The 25,822-nt window shown below is 51.2% G+C and overlaps 1 protein-coding gene across 2 annotated transcripts; it reads left to right on the forward strand.

The window, feature by feature from the left end:
- Positions 1-47: 47 nt before the first annotated feature.
- Positions 48-22,592, forward strand: KPNB1 (karyopherin subunit beta 1). 2 transcript variants are annotated; one of them, XM_065039676.1, is made up of 22 exons: positions 48-345; positions 629-687; positions 3,619-3,801; positions 4,973-5,173; positions 6,394-6,546; positions 7,576-7,635; positions 7,922-8,011; positions 8,229-8,339; positions 9,324-9,425; positions 10,477-10,701; positions 11,109-11,300; positions 12,429-12,559; positions 13,666-13,813; positions 14,113-14,184; positions 16,375-16,519; positions 18,051-18,133; positions 18,727-18,834; positions 19,084-19,227; positions 19,322-19,427; positions 19,790-19,904; positions 20,424-20,585; positions 21,211-22,592. In XM_065039676.1, coding segments are annotated over exons 1-22 (2,631 nt in total). In that variant the 5' UTR covers positions 48-305; the 3' UTR covers positions 21,212-22,592. The 2 variants fall into 2 exon arrangements, with proteins under 2 accessions (XP_064895748.1, XP_064895747.1); XM_065039675.1 differs by lacking the exon at positions 21,211-22,592 and having other exon boundaries at positions 20,424-20,589.
- The last annotated feature ends 3,230 nt before the right edge of the window (positions 22,593-25,822 follow it).

A 25,822-nucleotide genomic window follows, 5' to 3' on the forward strand; every position in this document is an offset into this window, starting at 1 on the left:
CGGCGGCGCGGGGCGGCGGGTTAGCGGCTGGTGTATCCCTCCGCCGCCCGCCCCGCTCGGTTTGTGTGTGTGTGTGTGTGTGTGTGCGCGCGCGCGCCCGCCCCGCTCGCGCGGCCCTTTTCTTCCTCCGCCGCCCGCAGCACCGGGAGCCGCCGCCGACCCCGCCGGGCCCAGCGCGGGCACCGACCCTCGGCCGCCTCCGCGGGGCAGGCCCCGGCGTTCCTCCCTTCCCCTCCCTCCCCTCCTCCGGCCCGCCCCGCTTCCCCCCCTCCCTCCGCCGGCGCCGGAGCCGCCACGCCGCCGCCATGGAGCTCATCACCATCCTGGAGAAGACGGTCTCACCGGGTAGGGCGCGGGCGGCGCGGCCTGAGGGAGGGAGCGGGAACGGCGGGTAGGCCCGGCGGGGCCGGGCGGGGCGGGGGCCGCGCACCCCTGGGGCGGCCGAGGCGGCGGCCCCGGGAGGGCGTGGGCGGCGGTGGGGGAGGCGGCGGGGCGACTGGGCCGGGGGTTGGGAACCGGAGCGGGGCGGAGGGGAGTGGGAACCGGGTCGCGGTAACACCGGCCCGGGCGGTTGGGCCCCGCGCAGCCGCTGCCTGACGCCGGTTCCCCTCGCGTTTCCTCCCCGCAGACCGCTCCGAGCTCGAGGCGGCGCAGAAGTTCCTGGAGCAGGCGGCCATCGAGAACCTGGTGAGCGGGAAACGGGCCCGGGGAACGGGCCGGGAACGGCGGCGAGCGCTCCCCTCCCCCCCCCCCGCCCCGCCCGGTCAGGCCGAACCGCCATGGAGCGCAGCCTACCCTGCCCGCGCCCGGCTGCTGCTCCCAGCCAATAGTAGCGCGGCTTTTGCTCACGGCGGCCAATGGGAGCGCGGCGCCGGGCGAGGGGGCGGTACCGGCTGCGGGAGCGGCTGCGGGCCATGTGCGGCCGCGGCCATCGCTGCCCCGGGCGCCGCCCGACCCGCCGGCCCATCCCGGCCCCGCCATCGGCCCATCCCGGCAACGCCGCCCCCCCCGGCACCGCCAGCGGCCCCGGCACCCTCCGCTGGGGTGGGACGGGAGCGCCCGAGCAGCCACGGCCTGAGAAAGGGGTGTCGGGGGAGGTCAGGGGCTTCACCCGCTCCTGGGCTCCTCCCCGTGGCCTCCTTAAAATTCAAATAAAAAGGCAAAAACATAAAAGGCAGGAAAAAAAACCCGCGAAACCCACATCTCATCCGTGCGCAGGGCGGGCAAGTGGGACTCGTTAGGGGGAGCGAGTGCAATTGGTGCTTAGTCAAGGCTTGGAGCTGCTGCTGCTCCGTGTCTGCGCAGGGAAGGGCTGTTGGTGGCCCCGGGAGGGCTGTTGGTGGCCCCGGGAGGGCTGTTGGTGGCCCCGGGCTCTCACAAGGGCTGTTGGTGGCCCCGGGAGGGCTGTTGGTGGCCCTGGGCTCTCACATGGGCTGTTGGTGGCCCTGGGCTCTCACAAGGGCTGTTGGTGGCCCCGGGAGGGCTGTTGGTGGCCCCAGGCTCTCACAAGGGCTGTTGGTGGCCCTGGGCTCTCACAAGGGCTGTTGGTGGCCCCGGGAGGGCTGTTGGTGGCCCTGGGCTCTCACAAGGGCTGTTGGTGGCCCTGGGCTCTCACAAGGGCTGTTGGTGGCCCCGGGAGGGCTGTTGGTGGCCCCAGGCTCTCACAAGGGCTGTTGGTGGCCCCAGGAGGGCTGTTGGTGGCCTTGGGCTCTCCCAGTGTCTGCTCCCAGCATTTTTGCAGCGTAGTTGTCAAAAAACCATCATCTTTCGCTTTCTTAAGCAGCCGCATCCACTGGTGCAAACCGGGAAGGTCACAGAGTCTTTACTGACGTTGCTCCGTTTCGGGGTGTGCGAAGCGTCCCTCGGAATCAGGACTAACGGAGCCTTTGTCCGAAATGTCGGCTTTTTCTCTGCAATGCTGTTTGTTCAGTCTCAGGACCCCCCTGGTACGATCGGAGCCTCCCGGGCTGTGTTACGTGAAGTATTTCGGGGCGATGCGCTCGAGCTGCGGTTCTGGGTTTCGGGCTTTTAAAAGATCCGAGGGATCCGCTGGTTTTTCAAGGTTCACTGATACCTGCTGAGAGAGCCGGGTCAGGGCGGCGCAGCTTGAGCTGGGACTAAAAGTTTGCGCGTGGGACGGGGATGCAGAACGGTCCAGCCTTGGGAAGGGCTTTAGGAGCAGTTTAAGGCTCGGCCTTGCGGGGGAGCAATGATTTGGGGTTCGGGATGGATGAGAAGGGGGTGAGATGCAAGAGGTTCTACATGGTCTCCGGTGGATGGAGATGCAGCCACGCAGCGGCTCGTCCTTCCTCGTCCCCTCCTCCTCCTCCCACCGTTAATTTAGAGCCTTTTCTGACATATTTCACTGGCACTTCTGTAGGTGTAAGAGCCGAGGTCGTGTGCGTCTGCTTTGCGCCTCAAGCCTGGAAGGTTGAATGAAAAGCTTCTCGTTTTTAGCTAGAATTATTCTTAAAGCTCCACGTAAAGACAAAATGTGGGGGGGGTTTTGCTAAATTATGAGTGAGAAATCCAAGGAGGCTCCTTCACCTTTGAATTCGGTACAGTCGTCTCCTCAAAGGTGGCGGCGACGCTTGTATTTTGCCCTGTGAACTTTGTTTGAATGGTTCCTCACTTTTAATACACTCAGTGGATAAAACATGAGCAACCTCGATGGTTGGGGAGCGGGTTTGCGGTATATTTGTAGGGCTTTTATCTATTGCATTAAGATTTCGGAGTATCTGGCTTACGCTCATCGGTTTGGTGCCCAAAACTCTTTCCGTGTACCTGAAGTTCTCAGAGGTTCCAGCGATGGGTCCCGTGTATCTGAATGTGCAACGTTTTTGGCCAAACCAGGTTTGTGGTGGGCGGGGGACGGTTCTGAACGCGCTGCAGCCGTTTCCCCTGGTCCTAGAAAGGTTTTTCTAGGTCCTAGAAAGGTTTTCTAGGAGGCAAAACGCTCCACGGAGGCAGCGAAAGGAGAAACCTCGCTGCCCAAACTTCAGCCGCATCTCCTATGAGGCGGAAGCCTCGGAAACGCAAAGCCCTCAGATCACGAAAGGATTTAATTTCTCACCTAAAGCAAGCGGCACAAATGTCGGGTATTTTTATCCCCCGGGTCCGTGCTTTTTTTTGGGGGGGTGAATCTCCGCGTGTGTCCGCGCACCTTTGATGGTAGAGAAGCAAATTGATAAGCTTACAAACCTCCCCGTAACGCGCCAGAGGAGCATCTGATTTCACATTTTGACAATTCCTGCGTTAGGTTATAGTCGGGGCGTTCGCCTCGGAGCAAGGGAACGACCAGCAGAGAGTTTTGCTCTTCGCCCATCCCGAAAACACGTATCTGGGCGGTTTATTTAAAGGAACGCTTAAAGCGGGCAGGAGCACGGAAGGTAACGGTCTCTGGAGTAAGCTGGAAAAAAATCCGGCAAAGTCAATGCTACTTACGGCGCTTTCCAGCGGTTCTAATTAGGAGCTTAACGCCCGTAATCTGGGGATAGAGCCGCCGCGGTGGCGATTTGCTGCTGGAGATGGAGCTGCAGTGAGTCCCCCTTGGGTTTTGTGGGGAATGGGGTTTTGTTCGCGATGTTTTCGGGGTGCTGATGGCTCCTCTGTCCCCAGCCGACCTTCCTGGTGGAGCTGTCGCGTGTCCTGGCCAACCCCGGCAACAGCCAAGTGGCGCGAGTGGCGGCGGGGCTGCAGATCAAGAACTCGCTGACGTCCAAGGACCCCGACATCAAGGCTCAGTACCAGCAGCGATGGCTCGCCATCGACGCCAACGCACGCAGGGAGGTCAAGAACTACGTAAGTTGGGGGACTTTGGGGCCTCTCCGCCCGTTTTCTCACAGGGTGAACATCTTATCCATCCTTTTCCACCTGATGCATCTTCCATTGTGCGGCCGCTCCTTGTCGCGAGACCAGAAACATCATCTGCGCTTGCTTGGGTGCTTTGCTGCTTGTGGCGTGTTTTATCTTAGAATTATTAGGGCAAAAAACAACTATGAGGCTAAATTCACGCCTGTAAATGCTTTTACAAGCAGCCTCTGCGCAGTCTGGTGTGGTTGGATGTGATTTCCCCACTGGTGACTGTAACAGGGTTGGTGTTGCCCTTTTCTGATGCTCAAACATCTTCCTCGACTGTTTCACAATCCACATCAACACCCTGGAATCATCCTCCGTGTCTGAACACGCGCGTTTGCACCGTTGGCAAATTTCAAGGGTAGAATAAGGTCCAAAATTTCCAAGTTCCAAATAGGAAATCATATATTTAAATATTCACAGGGTGGGAAATTCACCTGAGGGCTCTTGTGCTCTGTGATGGGTGAAGTTCAGGACTCGCCATGGCACAACGGGTGGCTTAATGGTTTTTGGCCATTGGGAATAAGACGCACTTGGGTGTCCACAGGGTTATGTGATTGACAGTACAGTGTTTAAGTGGATATATGGAAAATGGAGGCTTTTAATTGGAAATGCTGAAACAAATGCCACTCCCTCTGTTATTTTTTTTAAAACAATGCTGTTGACATATACAAAAAACTAATTTTTCTGATTGATTGCAGTTAAAATGATTCGATCCCTATCTTGGTATAAAGAGCCTGGTATTGGGGGAGTGGGTTTACTTTAACCGCAAATTTAGTGTTCCCAGTTTTGCTTTATAGCCCGAGCGGGGAGGTGCTGGGTGAGTCGGTGCACGTCACGTTGTGTGTGGGATCCAGAGGATGTGGCACAAACGTGTCACCGCGCAGCTGGGTCTCGCTTCCTGAACGGGGACAGCGCGGCCACGCTCATTTCAATCATTTGTCTGTGGCCGCGTTTAGAAATACAAAGAAAAGCAGAAAAAAAGAAAACAGAATGAGCAAACTGCTTTATTGTGGGGGGCGTTTGGAGTAACACCGAGCAAAGACTTGGGTGGCAAACTGGTGGCCGTTTGTCGAGTCGCCGATGTTGAAGGGTGTGGGGTTGTTGTCTCGGGCAGGTTTTGCAGACGCTGGGCACAGAGACGTACCGGCCCAGCTCGGCGTCCCAGTGCGTGGCCGGAATCGCCTGCGCCGAGATCCCCATGAACCAGTGGCCCGAGCTCATCCCCCAGCTGGTCGCCAATGTCACAAACCAGCACAGCACCGAGCACATGAAGGAGTCCACGCTGGAGGCCATCGGCTACATCTGCCAGGACATTGTGAGTACATTTCAAACGGGTCTTTTTGATGTGTTTATCCAAGTGCTGGCCCAGCCTCTCCCCAGCACCTTTTCCTTCCTCGCTGTTGTCTTTCACCTCCTGGCCGGGGAATGTCTGTGTACCGGCGGGAAACACGAGGAGGGTGTCTGGAAGGACCGACCTGCTTTGGCAGCATCAATCCAGGTCATTGTTCCTAAGGTGCAGATTTAAGTCTATAGGTCACTGTGATCATATAACAGTGAGAGATGCTGTGATAAAACTGCAGCTGTGTGCGATGTTACACGTGAGCCACAAGCATTTGATTCCACGTCGGAGAAACCTGGCAAATACCTTCATCTCATGTGAGGACTCTCCATATCCTTAATTTAGGAATTTTTGACGTGAGAATATTCAGCTCTGAGGCACCTTCTACAAAAGGTCTCGTGGTTTTAGCAGCGTAGTTTGCAGTATTGGTTGCAGCAAATATCTGTGAGTCGCCTGCAAAAACCCCGTGAGGCAGAAGGAGAAATCTTGGGTTCGATTGCTTGCTGGAGGGTCAGTGAAAGTCCTTGGCCTCGGGATTTTTGGACACCCTGGCTTTCTGGTCGACTATTTTGTAACCAAGATCCCTCTTAGAGTTTTGTAGTCTCAGTCACGTTGTGACACAGTTTGTGATGTAGTTTGGGAATCTACTTCTGGATAAATTCTGCTGTAAATACAGTTATTTGGGGATCTTGCAGCCTTCAAACTCACCACAAAGAAAAGTTAATCTTTATGTTCTTAGTTATATTCTTTAAGCCTCGAGTGCTCAACAGCGCTCACTGCTGCTTGGGCAGTGTAAGTTTGCTCTGTGTCTAAAAACAATTAGCAACTTGACCAATAAGAACCTCCACTGCAGCTGCTGGTGTTGACCGGTGTATAAACCAACTGGAAATCAGGTTCTTAACGTGCTGATTGAATCAAGTCAAGCAGTCTGAAGCTTGTTTGAAACAGTGGAGTTTATTTGGCGTTTATGGCTTGAATATGCAGTATTTGTGCTCAGCTCAGTCTTTCCTGTCCCAGGAGCTGTAAAGACGCAATGGTGTATGAATGTACTTGTATTCTTCTGGTGTACAAAGTGGCTTCTTGGCCTTAATGTCTTAAAACTTCTCTTTGTGGATTTTGGGATTGAACTGAGTGGGTATTTAAAATAAAGAGAAAGCTGTTCAGCAGGCAAATAACTTTATCGACGCTTCTTTTAGGATCCAGAGCAGCTTCAGGACAAATCCAACGAGATCCTGACGGCCATCATCCAGGGGATGAGGAAGGAGGAGCCCAGCAACAACGTGAAGCTGGCGGCCACCAACGCGCTCCTCAACTCGCTGGAGTTCACCAAAGCAAACTTCGACAAAGAGGTGAGCAGGATGGTTCCCAGCCTGAACCGCAAAGGGCTGGATCCACGGTCTGTGATGAGACATCATGCACCACGCTGACTTTTGATGCATAATTATGTCACGGCTGAGACTTGGATTCATCTCTGTCAATCCGGCGCGTTCTTGCTGTGATGCGGAAATGCTGTGGAAATCTCCAGAGGTTCATCAGTGGGAAAGGAAGCACTGCTGAGGTTTTTTGGGATGAGTTTGAGCGTGACCGTAGAGTTTAGCCTGTTAGATGCTCTGCTTCCTAATCAAACTCCGCTCTGTAATGCTGCTGGAAGAGGACGAGCTTGGCTCAGCACTTTCTTTCAAGTGCTGTGGCAGCCATCCAGATTTAACTTTCCCTCGGAAAATTGTTGGGGGAGGAAGGCCTGGGAGTCTCAAAATGGGCCTCAAAACGCGATCCTGTTCAGAACCAACGCACCTATTGATTTTTCTTTTCCTTCTCAGCTTGAGTCTGTCCTCCAGGTCTCTCCCAGGGGAGTGTGGGGAAGGAGGAATTAATATTGAACCTTCAGTGTAGAAGCTCTTGTAATGGAAACTTCCCCCGGTCAACTGGTGTTGATGGGGATCAAGCAGAGTCTGTCAGGATTTGGGCTGGGAGGTGCACGATCCGTCCAGCCTGGATTTCTGTTGGGTTCTCCACTGTAAATAGCCTGGCCATAAATCTCCCTATGAAATGCGAGTATCCAGGTGCTGCCCCTCAAGAAATTTATGTCCTGAGCTTTGAGGTTTCTTGAAGCAATTGCTGAAGTGGTTCAGGAAAGAGCAGGATCTTTGTCTTTTTGGACAGCCCGTTAGGCACTTGAGCTTGAGATTCCCGTTTGGGGGAAGAAATTATTTCAAATACTGCAGTGAATAGTAACCTGTGCTGCTCCTTGATCTTTACAAGTGTTACACAAGGGATTGTATTAGTCCAGACTCAAAATAAATCCTCCATAGGAAGGTTTGCAAAGCCTTGAATGCTTTTGTAAGGCAGTTCTAATGTTCTTTTATTTCCTTTTCTAGTCTGAAAGGCACTTTATTATGCAAGTAGTCTGTGAAGCAACGCAGTGTCCAGATACAAGGGTGAGTGAAACGAAATGCTTGGTTTTTTCTGGGGAAGGCGGCAAACGGGTGGGAAATGCTACATGAAATAAGCAACAATCCGTTAAATGATCAGTGCATATCTAAGTACTCAAACAAAATGAGTTTTAAAGTTAGAAGTATTAAACTACTCGGAGGGTTTATGTCTCTTGTGAGAGATCTCATTAGGTGTGGAGTGAACTAAATCAGCAGAAAGGGGGTTGTTGATCTGCGGTGGGCTACAGCGCTCAGAAAAGTCACATCTTTGATCCATTTCCTACCCCGACAGGTACGAGTGGCTGCCTTACAGAATTTGGTGAAGATAATGTCCCTTTATTATCAGTATATGGAGACATACATGGGCCCTGCGCTTTTTGCTGTGAGTACTCGGGTTTCTCTTCTGTAGTTAATCTGATCTTCCTGCACTCCTTTGTCCTAATCCAAAAGGAAAAGTTCAACTTGCATGGCATCCGATTTCACTCTTAAATCTCGTACCAACCACCTACCGACTGGTGGTAAGTCAGCTGAAAGGCTGGCCACATATTTCAGGAGAAATAGCTTGTTGAGACGTCCTCCTTTCTTTTGTCTTTCCAAAGATAACAATTGAAGCGATGAAAAGCGACATCGATGAGGTGGCTCTGCAGGGAATCGAGTTCTGGTCCAACGTCTGCGATGAGGAGATGGACTTGGCCATCGAGGCCTCGGAGGTGAGACCCGAGCGATGCTAAAAAGCAGTGACTGCCCGTGATGGTCTGTTTGGGAACATTGATATGGTGTCTGGAATCCCTCCTGGGTTGTGTTTTTAGGCTCTGTTTTAGTTTCAGTGTAGCTTGAACGCTTGTTCAACGGGACATGACAGCTGCCTGATTTCTTTATAGCCTTCCAAAGCTACTCCTGGAACCTAAATGTGCATTAAGCACCTATACTAGGCACAGTATATTTCTCAGTATCGTTAAAATCTTTGAGTTGTTGCTTCGTTAAGGTGGCATCTTGGATTGTGTTGATACACGGACCATTCTTGAGTTAGTTGGTGCCTTGGAGGCCTCATGGATGCTGACACGGAGGATCCCTGGGGTCTGTTATAGACTCAGCCCTACCCCAGTGCATAGAAAGATTGATCGCGTTCTATGTAATACATTATTTATGAGTTAAGTGTAAAATGATGGGATGAAATAAAAGTAATCATCCCTTGCAGTGGATGGGGCTGGAGATGAATTTGGGGTATTGTTCTGCATGCAGATGCTGTTTGCATAAATTAGCTGCAGACATCAATAATAGCTTAAACTTTGAAGGGCTCTAGATGAATCATATCCATCCTTAAAAGCAGCTAAATATATATTGATGTTGAGTGCCCAAAAAAGCAAGGATAGCAAGGATAAAAGGACAGTCAGCAGCACGTTTACATGCCGAAGACCTTTTGCCACTTCTGCTCGGGGTCACTTGTTAATTATACATAACTGCAAACTGAAAATACTTATATCTGTATGAGGAGGGGCTCTAGATGTGTGTGGAATGGCAAATTGAAATTGCTTATTGAATATTTAGCTGGGATTGGTTGTTCCTGTGTGTTGTGGTAACTCAAAGCTGGTGTTGGGAAGGGGAGGGAGGCGCTCAAATGAGGATTTGGAGTTTGTCACTTGGACCTCGTGCCCGTAGAACCACTGAGGATCACTTGTAACCTTCTCTTCCAGGCAGCAGAGCAAGGGCGGCCTCCAGAGCACACTAGCAAATTCTACGCAAAGGGAGCGCTACAGTATTTGGTCCCGATTCTAACACAGACGTTAACGAAACAGGTGAGTTCCATGGCAAAAATATAGGTTATTATGCCCACTTTCAAATCCCGGGCCGGCAGTCAATGCTCCCTTGCACAAGTGATTTCTTGACGTGCTGTGGGTCCCTCGGGTGGCTCGGGATGGTTTTTGTGTTGGGCACGCCGGTCGCAGTCCTCGGTCTGTGATGAGACACCATGCACCACTCTGATGGGATGATGCATCGATTTTTAAAGGCTGAGACTGTGAGACTGCACGCAGTGTCGTTCTGATGCTGAATTCTCTTAGCACATGCTTGTATTTATGGGTTCTGGAGAGGTTGGGTGGTTGTCCTTGTTCCTAACGAAATGTTCGTGAAGTTGAGACCAATCTCTGCGTCACTGGCGATCCAGTTGCTGGAATTCTTGAGCTTTACTTCTTGAACTGCGAAGTCCATGTTTATTTAGTACCTATTAAGCACTTCACAGGGACTTGTTTGGACTGTGCTTCACAGTCTAATCAGAATTAATAGAATCACTTGCTACAGCAGGTCTAATTATAAAATAAAGCTGTTAATTAAGCCGTACAGGATGGAGTTCATTTGGCTTATTGCAACGAGCTGGGAAAGTGCTTGGTGCTCTTAGCGAATCCAGGGAATTGCTTCCCTATTAGTTTTGTATTGCTGTCTGCTTAGATGTGGAGACTTAAATTGCAGGAGGTTCCAGAGCGTTTGTTAGAACAGGAAAGATAAAGATCAGAGGATGGCAGGTACACAGCTTCAAAAGAATTTGGAAGTGGCTGAGCGGGGAAGAAGCTCTTTAACTGGTACAGCGGGCAATGGGATGGATCAAAGGGTAAAGTCAGCCTGGATGAGAGAGGAGCAGCTTGGGAGACGTACGGGGTGTCAGTAAAGATGAGAAGGTACAGAAGATGCCAATAACTCAGGTTGCTTCTCTACCAGAGATGCAGCCGGTGCTTTCAGACCTGAATTAATTCCTAAATAGAACACCTGGTAATAAGGCGGTGATGTTACCTGCAGTAAATCCAGTGGGATGGGGTGTTCCCCCCCAGACTGACCAGGATGCTCTTTTCGTAGGATGAAAACGATGACGATGACGACTGGAACCCCTGCAAAGCGGCGGGAGTTTGCCTCATGCTCCTGGCCACCTGCTGCGAAGACGACATTGTTCCTCACGTGCTGCCCTTTATTAAAGAACACATTAAAAACCCGGATTGGCGATACCGAGATGCGGCTGTGATGGCTTTTGGGTGCATTTTGGAAGGACCAGAGCCAAACCAGCTCAAACCACTAGTCATACAGGTAGGATTTGGTGGGTTTTCTTGGAGCCTTGTAGGACAGAAACTTCCTGATTTATTTGGAGGAGGATTCCTGCTTTGCACGTTGTCCTTAATCTGAGGAAAAGCAAAAGGATGCCACTTTTTTATAGTATTTTGGAGAAATTGGGTAGGCGCAGGGCAGGCAGTAGGTCTGAATCACGGGGATGTGCAGGACGCATCTGGAGCCAGGAATTTTGAACTCGTTCACCTGGGAAATAACTTTATGAGTCTTAAAATACGAGGACAGTGGCCTAACTGGGTCTAGACTGTCCTCCCCTCTCCAGTCTTACCTTTAGGGAATCCACTAATACCAGAAACGCTGACAAACCCATAGTATTTCCATACACAACGTAGGATCACACCATTCTCCTGCCTGTGATTGTCTCCTAGGCGATGCCGACTTTAATAGAGCTAATGAAGGACCCCAGCGTGGTGGTTCGAGACACGACGGCCTGGACCGTGGGCAGGATCTGCGAGATGCTCCCCGAAGCCGCCATCAACGACATCTACCTGGCGCCACTGCTGCAGTGTCTGATGGAGGGGCTGAGCGCCGAGCCCCGCGTGGCCTCCAACGTCTGCTGGGTACGCGGCTCGTGTTACATATATGAACATAGACACGCGTATTTACAAATATAGACGCACACACGTATGTATACTCGCATGCCTAAAGGGGTTTCAGAGGTGATTCGTGGCTTGGTCATCCCGCACGCACAACTTGTTAACTCTGCAGTTACTTCAGGTCTGTTCTGTGGCTCTGATAGGAAAGAATAAAGGAAGAAATGGATTTTAAGGAGAAAAATGCTGATATTCACAGAGGTAGAAGCTGCCTTTGGTTTGAAAACACTGTGGGGACTGTCCTTGATGCCAGGTGTGGTAGCTGCTTAGAAAAGACACACCGGCGTTGCGCTTTTCTCTTCGGGACAGCTGGATTTGTCACCTCAGTCTTAAGGAACACACAAGATACCTTGTTTCCCAACCCCTAAACCTGTTTCTGCGGTGGTTCCAGGACCAAACGGAGTGCAAGGCTGCTTTGTTCGCTCGCAGAGCCGCAGTCCCTTGGGTTGGTTTGTAGCTTTGCCTGTGTCTGCTGCACATCCGATTGTCGCTGTAAAGAGGATGTGTCCCTTACTGCCTTTTAAGAGAGCTGCTCAGCAGGAATTGAGCTGGAGACGAGTATTTGCATGTCAAAACAAGTCTTAGAAATGACAGAATTTATTCTCTTAGTATTCCAGAGGTTTGAAGGCTTCTAGTTGAGCGCAGAAGCTTGATCTGGCAAAAGTCCATGTAGCTGTGGCTTTTGTCTGCTGCAGATGATGACTACGCTGTGTTTGCAGACTGAAGTGAGAATCAGGAGGCTTTCAACTCCTCTATCCCACCCGGATCTCAGCGGTTACAATCGCTTGCAGTTGGGAATTGGAGCAGCCGTGTCCAACCTGGGGTTTAACTTGTGACGGTGCTGATCACCCCCACAAGGTTCAAGCCATTTGCTGTTATTCAGTTTGATTTTTGACAGCTACCAGTGAACACCAACACCGTGTAGGCATTTGTATTTTAAATCTTGGAAGTTTTCATCACTGTTGAACCAAAGTTCAACACGGCACACGTTTGGAGCGTTTTAGGCTTGTTGTGTTAGCATTAAAACCGTTGGAATAGACGTTTCTGGACTTGTGAGGGTGAACTCATAACAGTGGTGGTTGTTCTGTGTTTCAGGCCTTCTCTAGTCTTGCTGAAGCCGCCTATGAAGCTGCAGATGTAGCTGATGATCAGGAAGAACCAGCAACCTACTGCTTGTCCTCATCGTTTGAGCTCATAGTTCAGAAACTGCTGGAGACCGCAGACAGGTAACGCTAAACCCTTAACAAGCTGGCTTCAGCTCTGCCAAAACACTTTTAATTATTACTTAAGGCTGTTGGTCCTCTTGCAGCTTAGATCTGAATGGTGGTTTATCAGAACTGGGCTTTTTTGGTGTCCCGTGGAATACAGAATGCTAATCCACAGGAAGAAAGCTTTTCACTCAGAATGATTGCTCGGTATTTTGTCCATATTGGCTTTTAGTAAGTCTGGTGTTTCCTCCAAGAATCTCCCTTCCCTCTTTACCTCGAGGTCTCTGAGCACAGTTTAGCACCGTGCACATCTTTGTATGGTAGTCGTGAGGCTCTTCAAGGCCACCGAATAATCAGGATTGCAGCGAGGCATAATTAGAAATCTGCGTATCGAACGGTTCGTTTTACCCTGATTGTTTTACGCCGCGGTTGTTGCCGTAGCGTTACATCCAGGTGCTCCCGGAGGAGACGAGGACCCAGTTAGGCTGGATACCGCCCTTTGCCCAGCTAAGCTGAAATATAAATAGACAAGGCAAAGTATTTTTCTCGGTTCTGCAGATGCCAAAATCAGGGTGATGCTGGAGCTCGTGCTTTGCCTTGAAGGTCGTGTGGATCTTGACAGCTCATAGTTCAATCCTTGGATCAGCTCAGTCACCGGTTGAAGCCTTTTGCTGCAGGACGACTCCTTCAGTGGTGTCCCTGTCTCAACAGCTCAAAGTCTAAACTCTTCCCATCTCATTTACACCCAACCACAAGTGCAGGGTCTGGCTTAGGGCTCTGAAGCCCATCAGTCATCTCAGCGCAGATCTCAGCTCTTTAGTTCAGATCTAACGCCCTTGGTGGTGTCGGAGGCAGCAACGTGTGCTGCTCACCTGCCCAGGCGCATGGCAGTTCCTGTACTTGCTGCCAGCGACCAAAACTATTAGAACTCATTATTAATAGCGAAAGGAAAAAATATATTCCAAAAGCGGCTTCACAAATTTCAAGCCTTGGGAAACGGGATGCAAGTCCTTCTGCTTGTCACAACATTAAAACCGAGCCGCTACCGGTTTACTAAAAAAGAATAGTCTGTTTCTAAGCAAGCCTGAGCACTGGGAACTGCAAATATATTCCTTCTGTTATAGGCCTGACGGACACCAGAATAACTTGAGGAGTTCTGCGTATGAGTCTCTGATGGAGATCGTGAAGAACAGTGCCAAGGACTGTTACCCGGCTGTGCAGAAGACGACCCTGGTCATCATGGAGCGGCTCCAGCAAGTGCTGCAGATGGAGGTAGGAAAGCCCAGTTTAAACCCATGGTATAGGCGGGTTTAAGCAAACCAAGCAGCTGAGATATTGTTGTGCTTTGTCTTCATCTGAAAAATGAGTTTTGTTGCTGACTGCATATATTGTGGTACAATGGGTTTTTATTTTTATAGCTAGGTAGATGCATTAAGCTTCTAAACAGAACCTCTTGCCTTAGATTTGAGGAAACAACTATATAAATTAAAGCTCTGGAGCTCATAGTCAGAACCGCTGGGTTTGCACAGACCGCGACTCAGGCTTTTAACATGGGGTTTCGTCTTTTTCAGTCTCATATCCAGAGCACGTCCGACAGAATCCAGTTCAACGATCTCCAGTCTCTTCTTTGCGCTACTCTACAGGTGAGTTCCCATCACCCAGGTTCGTGGTCATGGGGAAGAGGCGGTTTTAGGGCTGGTGATGAGATCTGGATGAGGAAACTGGATCTGGTGGCCCAGCTGATGCGTGGGAGGTGACACAGGGTTCAGAAGGCACCAGTAGAGTACGACTTCTAAAATTTAGGGCAATATGAATGAAAAACACCATTTGCAGCGTGTTAGAGGTGGTGTGTGCTTTCAGATGAGCTCTGGTGTTGGCTGAACAATTGCTTCGATTGGCACTGACAAAAAAACCTCCATAACGGCTTTAATTCGTTCATCTGCCTCTTGTGGTTGGTGTTCTTATTTAAAATGACACTAATTAAAATGCGCTGAGTGTCCTTGAAATTAAACATCTGGTAATGAACAGCCCGTGTGACTCGGAGTGCCAGCGTGTTTCAGTCCTTGCTTATTCCTACCAAGTCTGCTGAAAACAGCCACTTTTTGCCCCAAAAATCACTCAGGAAATTGATCAGACCCTCCTGATTTTTGATATTGAAGCTTTCCCATTCACACCGTGGGAAGGGTCTTACTGTGCTGTATTAACTCATTAACCGAGCTTATTAACAGCGTCGAGGCGCTGCTTTAAATCTCTGTAATAGACGTAGATTCAGCATCAACCCAGCTCTGTGCAGCTCGGAGAAGAAAGGAGCGTTTTCTTCTGGAGGTGTAACAGAATATTGTGTAATCTGAACCAAAAGCAGAGCAGAGTGTCTGTCTCTGCTCAGATTAATCCCTTTGTTGGGTGGTGTGACCTGTTCTCTGCAGTTTTTCTTCTGTTCCCATTAGTCTGGGAAACGGAGCCTTTTCCTGCAGGTTGAGGAATCAGCCTTTCTCTTTCGCAGGTTTATTTTGAATCAGGGTGTATCAGAGCTGTGTGCTGTAGTTCTCGTGCTCGAAGGGACGGGCAGAGAGTGGGTGAAGCTCAGGAGTTCACCTGGGCTGCTTCTGCTTGCTGGGATGTGCTGGATAACACAGCACACGTGTCCTCACAGAATCCCAGTGTTCAGGGGTTGAAGGGCCCTGGAAAGCTCATGCAGTGCAATCCCCCCATGGAGCAGGAACACCCAGATGAGGTTACACAGGAAGGTGTCCAGGCGGGTTGGAATGTCTGCACAGAAGGAGACTCCACAACCCCCTGGGCAGCCTGGGCCAGGCTCTGCCACCCTCACCAGGAACAAGTTTCTTCTCATACTTAAGTGGAACCTCCTGTGTTCCAGTTTGCACCCATTGCTCCTTGTCCTGTCACTGGTTGTCACCGAGAAGAGCCTGGCTCCATCCTCCTGACACCCTTTATGTATTTATAACCGTTAATGGGGTCACCCCTCAGTCTCCTCTTGTCCAGCTCCAGAGCCCCAGCTCCCTCAGCCTTTCCTCACACGGGAGATGCTCCACTCCCTTCAGCATCTTGGTGGCTGCGCTGGACTCTCTCCAGCAGTTCCCTGTCCTGCTGGAACTGAGGGGCCACAACTGGACACAATATTCCAGGTGTGGTCTCCCCAGGGCAGAGCAGAGGGGCAGGAGAACCTCTCTGACCTACTGACCACCCCCTTCTAACCCACCCCAGGTACCATTGGCTTCCTGGCCACAAGGGCCCAGTGCTGGCTCATGGTCACCCTGCTGTCCCCAGGACCCCCAGGTCCCTTTCCCCTACGCTGCTCTCTCCAAAAATCATTATTTCAGACCCCCTAGTGCTAAACACGTTCCTGTAAACCCACTTTGCATCGGTTGTAAGTTAATGTATTCCCGTTCGTCTTTGTAGGAGAGGTTTGACTGCAGTAGGGACATTGTTATGTCATATTTCTGAAGTTTAATTCTGTGTTTAGAAGCAAAGCTTCCGTGCAGCCCACACTTGGCAGTAAGAGATGGCGGTGATGGAAAAGGGCTTTTCCACAAGCCCGAGTTTGAGCTGGTCACGTTTAATGCCAGCTCACAAATGGAAAGCCTGGAGAACAGCCTATGCAGCAGGAAAGGTGAAATCAGCTCGTTCTGTAGCTGCAAAATTGAATGCAGCTAAAACATCACGCCTGCCCTGACAAAGCACATTTCTGCAGCAGCCCCGTTCACCCAGCAGCCGCGTTTTCAGCAGCGCCACGCGGCCGCGGGACACGCGAAGGCGCGATTCGACCTCGCGGCCGTGGAAATAATCCCGATGTCTTTGTCCGTCCCCACCAGAACGTCCTGCGGAAGGTGCAGCACCAGGACGCTCTGCAGATCTCGGACGTGGTGATGGCGTCGCTGCTGAGGATGTTCCAGAGCACGGCGGGATCTGGGGGCGTGCAGGAGGACGCCCTGATGGCCGTCAGCACCCTGGTGGAAGGTCGGTCCTGTGCTACACAGCAGGCGTGTCCTTTGCTTCCTTCTCTTTTTGACTATATGCCAAAAACCTGCTTTTTCCCGGGTTTTCTTGAGGCACGCTTCTCATCATGCATCTCACCACATCATCTGCGAAGCTCCGACACCGGCTGATTACGCTAGATTGTGTTTCCTGAATGAGTGGTTTGTTTTCTGTTAATAACGTAGCTACAATGCAAATTCTAGCAGGGGAAAAAACACCCCACTGGTACTTTGTTCCGTGCTCCACGCAGAGGGAACCTGGTCCCTTTGTGCCACCGCGGCGCAGATTTAATGGTTCTTCATGATTCATACTCGTGACCTGTGGTAGTTTTGTGGAGTTTTGTCAGCGGTGGCTTTATGGTCGTTGTTCTGGTTTGAAAGAAATCACAATGGCAAAGATGGGCGTTGGAGCACATCAGGATGGGTATTGGTTCTGGTAATCAGTTTTTGAGCTTCATGGTTCAGGTTTAGAAGGTGAAAACTACGTTTTACAGCTCCCTTGGAGGGGTCTGCCCAGTTGGGAAGGTCTCAACATCCTCTCTGAGTGCTGGAGGGGTTGTCTGTGTTCAAATAATTGACTGTTTTTTAATCTCAGTGTGGTCCAGAGGGACATTTTCACTGATGTTCCATTTTTGTGTGAGAACCACAGACTAAATCCCAGAATGTCAGGGGTGGAAGGGCCCTGGAAAGCTCATCCAGTGCAATCCCCCCATGGAGCAGGAACACCCAGATGAGGTTACACAGGAAGGTGTCCAGGCGGGTTGGAATGTCTGCACAGAAGGAGACTCCACAACCCCCTGGGCAGCCTGGGCCAGGCTCTGCCACCCTCACCGGGAACAAGTTGCTTCTCCTATTCAAGTGGAACCTCTTGTGTTCCAATTTGAACCCGTTACCCCTTGTCCTGTCACTGGTTGTCACCAGAAGAGCCTGGCTCCATCCTCCTGACACTCCCCCTTTCCATATTGATCCCCATGAATGAGGTCACCCCTCAGTCTCCTCTTGTCCAGCTCCAGAGCCCCAGCTCCCTCAGCCTTTCCTCACACGGGAGATGCTCCACTCCCTTCAGCATCTTGGTGGCTGCGCTGGACTCTCTGCAGCAGTTCCCTGTCCTGCTGGAACTGAGGGGCCACAACTGGACACAATATTCCAGGTGTGGTCTCCCCAGGGCAGAGCAGAGGGGCAGGAGAACCTCTCTGACCTACTGACCACCCCCTTCTAACCCACCCCAGGTACCATTGGCTTCCTGGCCACAAGGGCCCCGTGCTGGCTCATGGTCCCCCTGCTGTCCCCAGGACCCCCAGGTCCCTTTCCCCTACGCTGCTCTCTAATAGGTCATTCCCCAACTTATACTGGAACCTGGGGTTGTTCCTGCCCAGATGCAAGACTCTAACTCGATGTGTTGCGCTTCCGTGGAGCACACGGGTCCTGTGTTTGGGCATTTCTCTTTTGATGAACTCCGGCAAATACGTTGCAGTTTGGGATTTTTTTCTAACTAGAATATTTTCCATGCCCAGTCTTAGGAGGCGAGTTCCTGAAGTACATGGATGCCTTCAAGCCGTTCCTCGGCATTGGACTGAAGAACTACGCTGAGTACCAGGTAGAGCTCAGGCCACGCGGCCCCGTGTTCAGTCTCAGTTCTCAGATGCTGAGTTCAGCAGCTGTGCGTGTGTCAAAACTAAACCAAACCAAACCCACACAGCTTCTGGTGACAAAACCGAACCTGGAGCCCCGTAGACTTGTCTCTAATTATTGGCTGCACGCACAAATTCAAACTGTTGAATTCAGCAGAAGGGCTTGATTGATGTGACACCTGCGTTTTCACAGTGGCTGCGCATTAGTTTGCCTTGATGAAGACAGAGTTTGCTTCTGGCTGTGAATTCTCATTAAAGGGTCAAGTCCTGGGTGGGGTGGGTGTTCAGACCATCAGCCACTGAATTTGGCAGCATTTGTTCAAACCAAGTCCCCGTCCCTTTGCTGCCCCTGGGTTTCTTGTCCTCCCCCTGGAAAAGCACGCTTGGCTCTTTGCAGCTGTGCGATAGAAATGGCTAACGAAGCAGGGGCTCATCAGCTGTGTGAGGGTCATTATTCTCTGTTTAGTGGCCCCAGACTCAGCTCTGCTCAGTTTTAATCAGCTGAGGACGGAGCGCAGAGCCTGACTCAGCGGTGGGTGTCGCGCTGTTCTATTTGCAGGTCTGTCTGGCCGCGGTGGGGCTGGTTGGGGACTTGTGCAGAGCCCTGCAATCCAACATCTTGCCTTTTTGTGACGAGGTGATGCAGCTGCTCCTGGAGAACCTGGGGGTGAGTGTTTACCTCCTCATTAGCCGGTTAGTAACAGTTGGCTTGCACGCCGAGAGGAAAGTGGGAGGTGGGAGAAGCAGAAGTGTCAGGCATGCTCTGAAGATCGCGTGTTTGACAACTATCTTGCTTACTATTTGAATGGAATCCAAATTTATTGGGGGTGAGGATATACATTGCAAGCAAATGTCCTGATTTATTAGCTCCTCCCTCCTTAGCAGCTGAATGTAATGGTGCCCAAATCTCTTCCAGAATGAAAACGTCCACAGGTCCGTGAAGCCTCAGATTCTCTCTGTGTTTGGCGATATCGCCCTTGCCATCGGAGGAGAGTTTAAGAAGTACCTCGACGTCGTGCTGAACACCCTGCAGCAGGCGTCCCAGGCGCAGGTTGACAAGGTAAACCGCTGCTGCGCGATCGCGTCCCCTCATTAAAATCCTAAACGAGGAAAGGCCACGTGGCTGAAATGTGCTTTCCCATCGCCTTTTCCAGTCCGACTACGACATGGTGGATTACCTGAACGAGCTGCGGGAGGGCTGCCTGGAAGCGTACACCGGCATCATCCAGGGGCTGAAGGGAGACCAGGAAAACGTCCATCGTGAGTATTTCATCCCTCTGCGCCGCCTCTGGGCTGAAACAACAAAGGGAGATGGGCTGAACTCTGCCCGGACGAGCTGTTTCCATGTCCATGGGCACATCCTTGTAGCTCTTCCCACATCCATGGGCACATCCTCGTTCCTCCCCTCCTGTGTGGGAGCCAATGTTGTGCTGCCATTAGCAGGGAATGGCTTTGGCACCTTCGCTGTGGCTCCTCTGACAGCTTTTCCCCTCCCTGTCTCAACTTTCTCTTTGGGGCCAGAATTTGGCAGTTTGGGGGCAGCCGACAAACCTCTTTTGAAGGGCAGACTGTTGAGCTTGAACTGCATTTCACCCCGTGCTGACCAAGCCGTTTCCTTTCAGCGGACGTGATGCTGGTGCAGCCCAGAGTAGAGTTTATCCTGTCTTACATCGACCACATTGCTGGAGACGAGGATCACACCGACGTGGTGGTGGCGTGTGCCGCCGGACTGATAGGGTGAGTTCAGTCAATAGAAACCGTCGTACAACAGCTTTAACATCTGAAGCTGCGGTTTTATGACTGTCTGAAGCGTTTAACGTCAGTTCTGGGGTTTTAGAGTCTCGCGTTGGGTTTTAAGCCAAGGTGTGAAGCGCTTTGTGCAGGTGAAGTCCTTTAAGTGACAGGGTGAAAACCAGGGGGTAGAGCTGAAAGCGCATGTTACGGAAATTCCAGATGTCGTATTCTTTTTCAAGGCTTAAAAAACCAAAGCATCCCAATTCCACAGATACGGAGAAACTCAGGTCAGGGCGTTCTAATATTTTCGGTCACATTTAGGCAGAGCTGATGGGGACATCAGGGAGATCAGTGTTTGGGCAGGAGTTTGAACGGGCTCCATCACAATTTCAGGAAACTCCTCATCGCTCCTCCTGCAATGAGTGACCATATGCAGCCTTTTCAAAAAGGCCATTAGCTGTGAGTCAGATGTTTTGCTGGCAGCACATCTGTTTGCACGCTCAGCCTCTCGTTGCTCCGCAGGGATTTGTGTACAGCCTTTGGGAAAGACGTCCTCAAATTAGTAGAAGCTAGACCCATGATACATGAACTGCTAACTGAAGGAAGGAGATCCAAGACGAACAAAACGAAAACCCTCGCTACCTGGGCGACTAAAGAGCTGAGGAAACTGAAGAATCAAGCTTGGTAAGGGCCGGCACCCCGGCACCCACCTTGTGTAATTATTGCATTGGCTAAACCAAGATGCTTCACCAAAAGCCTTGTTCTGTAGAAGGCTGTTTCTCGGTTATTTTTGCTGTAAATAAGCCCCATCTGCGGTCTCATATCAGAACAAACACCACGAAACACGGTGAACTTGGGTTTGTGAGACCTGCATGCTCGAGGGCTCTGAAATGCGTCCCCTGTGCTGCTCGGGGACAATCCCGCGCTCCCCAAACACCATTAATTAAAACCTGTTGCCTCCTCAGTCCCACTCAGAGTTCAGGGAGCGCCTGGGCGATGCTCGTTAGTCCTGGTTTAGTTTTAGGTTGTCCTGCACACACTTGGACTCAGTTCTTTTATGGGTCACATCCAACTTGGGAACCTCAGAGTCTGATTCCACTAAACGCATTTGAGGATAAGCAGATTGTGGCGAGGGGTGCGATGCTATATCAGAATTTAGGAGAATAAAAGTGTTACAGCTTTGTCGCCCCACATTGAGAAGTTCCTTAGGATCCCTATTATTTCTCTTTTAGTTGTCTTTTTGTGCTTGCTGCTGGTTTTATCTCCTGTTTCGTGTTTTATTGTGTTGACGGCCCCTTTCCGCTTGCAGATGTGTTACCACCGGGACACCCGCGACCCCCACTGGAAAAAAAATCTCCAATCTTTTAAAACAAAAAAAATAACACAAAAAATATACACAACCCGGAAGCGAGGAGTGTGCACGGATGCTGAATGCTTGGGAATGAGAGGATGAGTGAGTGAGGCTTGACAAACACACCACATCGAGAATCCCGCCGCAGCGCCGCCAGCGAGAGCCGAGCACTGGTTTGCGTAAGATAAACCCACCGTCGCGGAGAGGGAACGACCGGGTCTCTTCTCCCGCCGCGCCAGGACCGGCCGCTCCGGCGCCCCGTTTGGGAGAGAAAACTGGGTTCAACCGTGGTGCTTTTGGTCTGAGGTTTGGCTTTGGTTGGTTGCCGGAGGGGGAGATGCCGGAGCGTCGGGTCTCCAGGCACCCCCTGAGCCGCAGGATGTGCCCGGGGAGGAGCGGGGTGAAGGGTTTTGGGTCTAGGAGTGAGTGTGTGTGAATGAGGCGGTGTCCACATTCTCAACTTCGAGTCATTGCAGTTTATCTTTTCCCGATAAAATAAGCAAGCAAGCGAAAATAAAAAGGGTTAGCTGTTGCATTTCATAAACTAACCGGAGTTCAGTCTACTGATGCAGCGTAAGAGATGTAAAAAAGGAGTAAAAAAAAAACAAAAAAAAAAAGACAAAAAAAAGGACAAAACCAAAAAAAAAAGACAAAAAAAAATAATAAAAGAATAAAAGGAAAGTCGCTCTTTAGGGCTTTTTATTTTAGGGAAACACTGACGAATGTTCAGAGCTCCCGTTCCGAGTGACGCTTTTCATGATCTCGTTTCATCGAAGCGCCTTTCCTTCCTTAATATTGTTCAACTGTGAATGTAGAAATGGGGGAAAAAACACAAAAAAAACGACAAAAAAATAGCAAACTCTTGCGTTAGAGGGAATAGAAGTAAATTGTCAAACAGGATTTCAGGCTTAAATAAAAGGACAAGTGTAAAGTGCTCGAATTGGCATGAGAACGCAAAGGGAAAGGTCTCTCCTGACTTGTACTGTAGCAGCCCGAACGCCCACGAAAATTGTGCCAAAGAGTTGAAAAACGAGACTTCAGGTAATATTTTGGATCGCAAAATGAGGATAAATTTCAATGTTCAAACCGAATCGGATAAAACGCCATTTGGAAACTGCTCGGCCTTTTTTGTGCTCTTTATTTGATCGGATTCAATGTGGTATTGGTCTCTTGCTGCACTTCAAAACCAACAAAAAAAAAAAACACGAAAAAAAAAAGGAAAAAAAAAGAAATTTATATAAAATATATATATACTGACTTGAGCTTACACAAGACGGCACTTGTAAAAGGTTATATTTTTCCACTGCAGTTGAAGATTAATAAAATGGTGTCAAACATTCCCCAATACTTCCCTTTTGTATTCTTGCTCTTTCCAGTAAAAGGGGAACCCATTAATGATGTTCTATTGTATTTGACGGAGCGGTAACCGCCCCACGGGCCCCTCGGAACCCCCGCTTGCCGCTCCCCCCGTCCCCCCACGTCTTATTTTCACGTGAAGGATGCGAATGTTTTATTTCCTCTTCAATAAGACTTTGGAGGAGCAGTTTTGTGTCAGCGATAGGCCGAGGGACAGGCAAAACGGGCCGAGGAGCCGCAGGCTCGCGCGGCTGTTTGATTTCATTTCTATGAACGCAGCCGTCGCTCCCACCGCTTGGACACGGGCGCTTCTAAAAGCCGCTTGTGGGAGGGAGCGTAGAAAACCTCAACCTGTTTTCATTTCTATTTCCTTGTTTTTCCTTTAAAAAGCAGTTGGGGACCCCGCGTGACCCCCCTGCTTTCCTTCCCCCCCCCCCCCAACCCGAGGATCCGCACCAGTGGAAAACCCCCTTTACGTTGCCCACCCGCGCTGCAGCACCCACAGCCGCTCTTGTACAGGGTATCGGATAATGTGCCTTTCAGTGCTGGGTTCAGATCGCAGTCGAAGCGCCGACTTTGAACCAGTGTATCAAACGAAATATAAACCAATAAAAGAACTCAAACCCCAGGTGTGGAGGGGTCAGGCCGCTCCGCAGCACGGGGAGCCCTGCGGCGCCTTTCTAGTAATGCCTTTTTATTTTGTTTCTCGAGGCGGGGGGTGGGATTTCCTAAAAAAAAAAGATTAAATATTAAAAAAAATAATAATAATAATAAAAAAAAGCCATTCCTGAAGTTGGGGAGGGAAGAAATCTGATCATTCCTCAGTGGTACCTGTTTCTGTCCTGTGTGGCTGTTGAGCTGTAGACAGCAGGAGAATAAAGTACACTGAGCCCGTAGTGGAAACAAACTGTGTCTGTGCGCTTTGTTTTGGGGCTGTTTCTTGGGTTTTTGTTGCTTTTGTTTCAGGCTTCACCTGGGTGATGTTCTCCCTTAACCTGCTGTGCTGGCTGGAGGGGGGGACCAGCTATTCCTTTTATACATGTAGTTTTTGAGAGCTGCTTTTGCTGCTGGGCAGATTTAATTAACAGAATCAACAACTGATTATTTTTCATTATTTTTCCCTTTTCTAAGTGCCGTGTCACAGGATCCCAGAATGTCGGGGGTTGGAAGGGCCCTGGAAAGCTCATCCAGTGCAATCCCCCCATGGAGCAGGAACACCCAGATGAGGTTACACAGGAAGGTGTCCAGGCGGGTTGGAATGTCTGCACAGAAGGAGACTCCACAACCCCCTGGGCAGCCTGGGCCAGGCTCTGCCACCCTCACCAGGAACAAGTTTCCTCTCATATTTAAATGGAACCTCCTGTGTTCCAGTTTGCACCCATTGCCCCTTGTCCTGTCCCTGGTTGTCACCAGAAGAGCCTGGCTCCATCCTCCTGACACTCCCCCTTTCCATATTGATCCCCAGGAATGAGTCCCCCCTCAGTCTCCTCTTGTCCAGCTCCAGAGCCCCAGCTCCCTCAGCCTTTCCTCACACGGGAGATGCTCCACTCCCTCCAGCATCTTGGTGGCTGCGCTGGACTCTCTCCAGCAGTTCCCTGTCCTGCTGGAACTGAGGGGCCACAACTGGACACAATATTCCAGGTGTGGTCTCCCCAGGGCAGAGCAGAGGGGCAGGAGAACCTCTCTGACCTACTGACCACCCCCCAGCACCACAATCCTGTCCCTGTCCAGCTGGGGCCGTGCGACCATGGTGATTTTGACGCTTTGGGTCAAGCCTTTTCCTCCTCGAATGATTTCTCGGTGCAGGAGGGGGTTAAAGTTGAATCAAAGTGCCCGTTAACGCAGTCTGCGCCTTTTCTCCCCAAACCAAGCTGCTTTATTCACTTTGTCCATTTGAGTCGTACCCAGTGAAGGAACCGGCACTTGTGGCAGCGAAGATGAACCTGTTGGTACCGACGCTCGGAAAGGACCCGGTTACCGGCGGATGGGTAGGAGCGATTTATACACCTTCTAAATTAAAAACAAAGCTTTATTTTTATTTTCCTTTCCCTTCTTTTCCTGCTGCGTTTCCCCAGAGCCGCCTCTGCTCCCGGCGGCCGCGTGGGATGGGACGAGTGACAGTGACGATGTTTCCTCTCGGAGAGGTGACAGCAAATGTGTCACCAGCCGTATGTGCCACGCCGGGGATCGCGGGGCCGTACGCGCTATTTCTGGGCGCGGGGGCTCGCTCTTTTCCCCCCCAACGCTGCATTTTTATTACTATTATCGTTATTCTCATCACTTAGCGCCTCTCCTGGCGCTGGGTGGCCCGAGGTGAGCGGGGCTGATGTGCAACAGCCATGTCCCTACAGGGAGAGGAGAAAGAACCAATTTCCCTACAGCTTTGGGGACAAAAAGCCAACCGAAAGCTTCTATTTTCTAGTCTGGGAGGTGTCACCGCAGCCTCGGCACCTCCCGCGCTGTCTGGCGCCGCCGGCACTCGCCGAACACAGCGCTGGGGGTGGCACGGTGGCAGCGCAGGGGACAGGGCAAGGACGCGGCCCTTGGGCTGGTGTCACCGCTCCGGGGGTTCTGCACACCCGGGGGTGAACGGGCCCTTGGGGACACGGTTTGGGGACAGTGTTGGGGTGACGGTTGGTTGGACTCGATGGTCTCGAGGGGCTTTTTTGACCAAAACGGTTCTGCGATGAACGTTCCACGTGTTGGGCACTGGGGAAGCTGTGGTTCCCGGTGATGGGGAGCGTCCCCCTGCAAAACTGGGTGCTGCGGTGGCATCACGCGTGTCCCCTCACCCAGCGGGGACGTGGGGCTGTCCTGCCATGACCAAAGTTCCCAGAGACCAGACACAGGACAAAGCCTTTGCCCAAGAGCTCCTGATAAAGCCTTTGCCCGAGAGCTCCTGTGTTCCTCCCTGTGTGGTTAATGGGGATAAGGAATGAGGGACTGTCGCTGAGGATGATGACGTTTTGGGGTTCAACTGGTGTGTTCATCACACCTCAGGCCTTGTGCCAACTGGGGAGTTTGCAGCCTCCCAGTAACACGCGCTGTTCGAGGAGGAGACGAGGGCTGGGGACGGGAGGGCTTGTTCCTCCCCTGCTCTTCCTCCCCTGCCCTTCCTCCCTTCTCTTCCTCCTGGCTCTTCCTCCTTTGCTCTTCCTCGCTTCTCTTCCTCCCTTCTCTTCCTCCCTTCTCTTCCTCCTGGCTCTTCCTCCTT

Source organism: Columba livia, chromosome 23 (assembly GCF_036013475.1).
Source record: "Columba livia isolate bColLiv1 breed racing homer chromosome 23, bColLiv1.pat.W.v2, whole genome shotgun sequence".
Lineage (NCBI taxonomy): Eukaryota > Metazoa > Chordata > Aves > Columbiformes > Columbidae > Columba > Columba livia.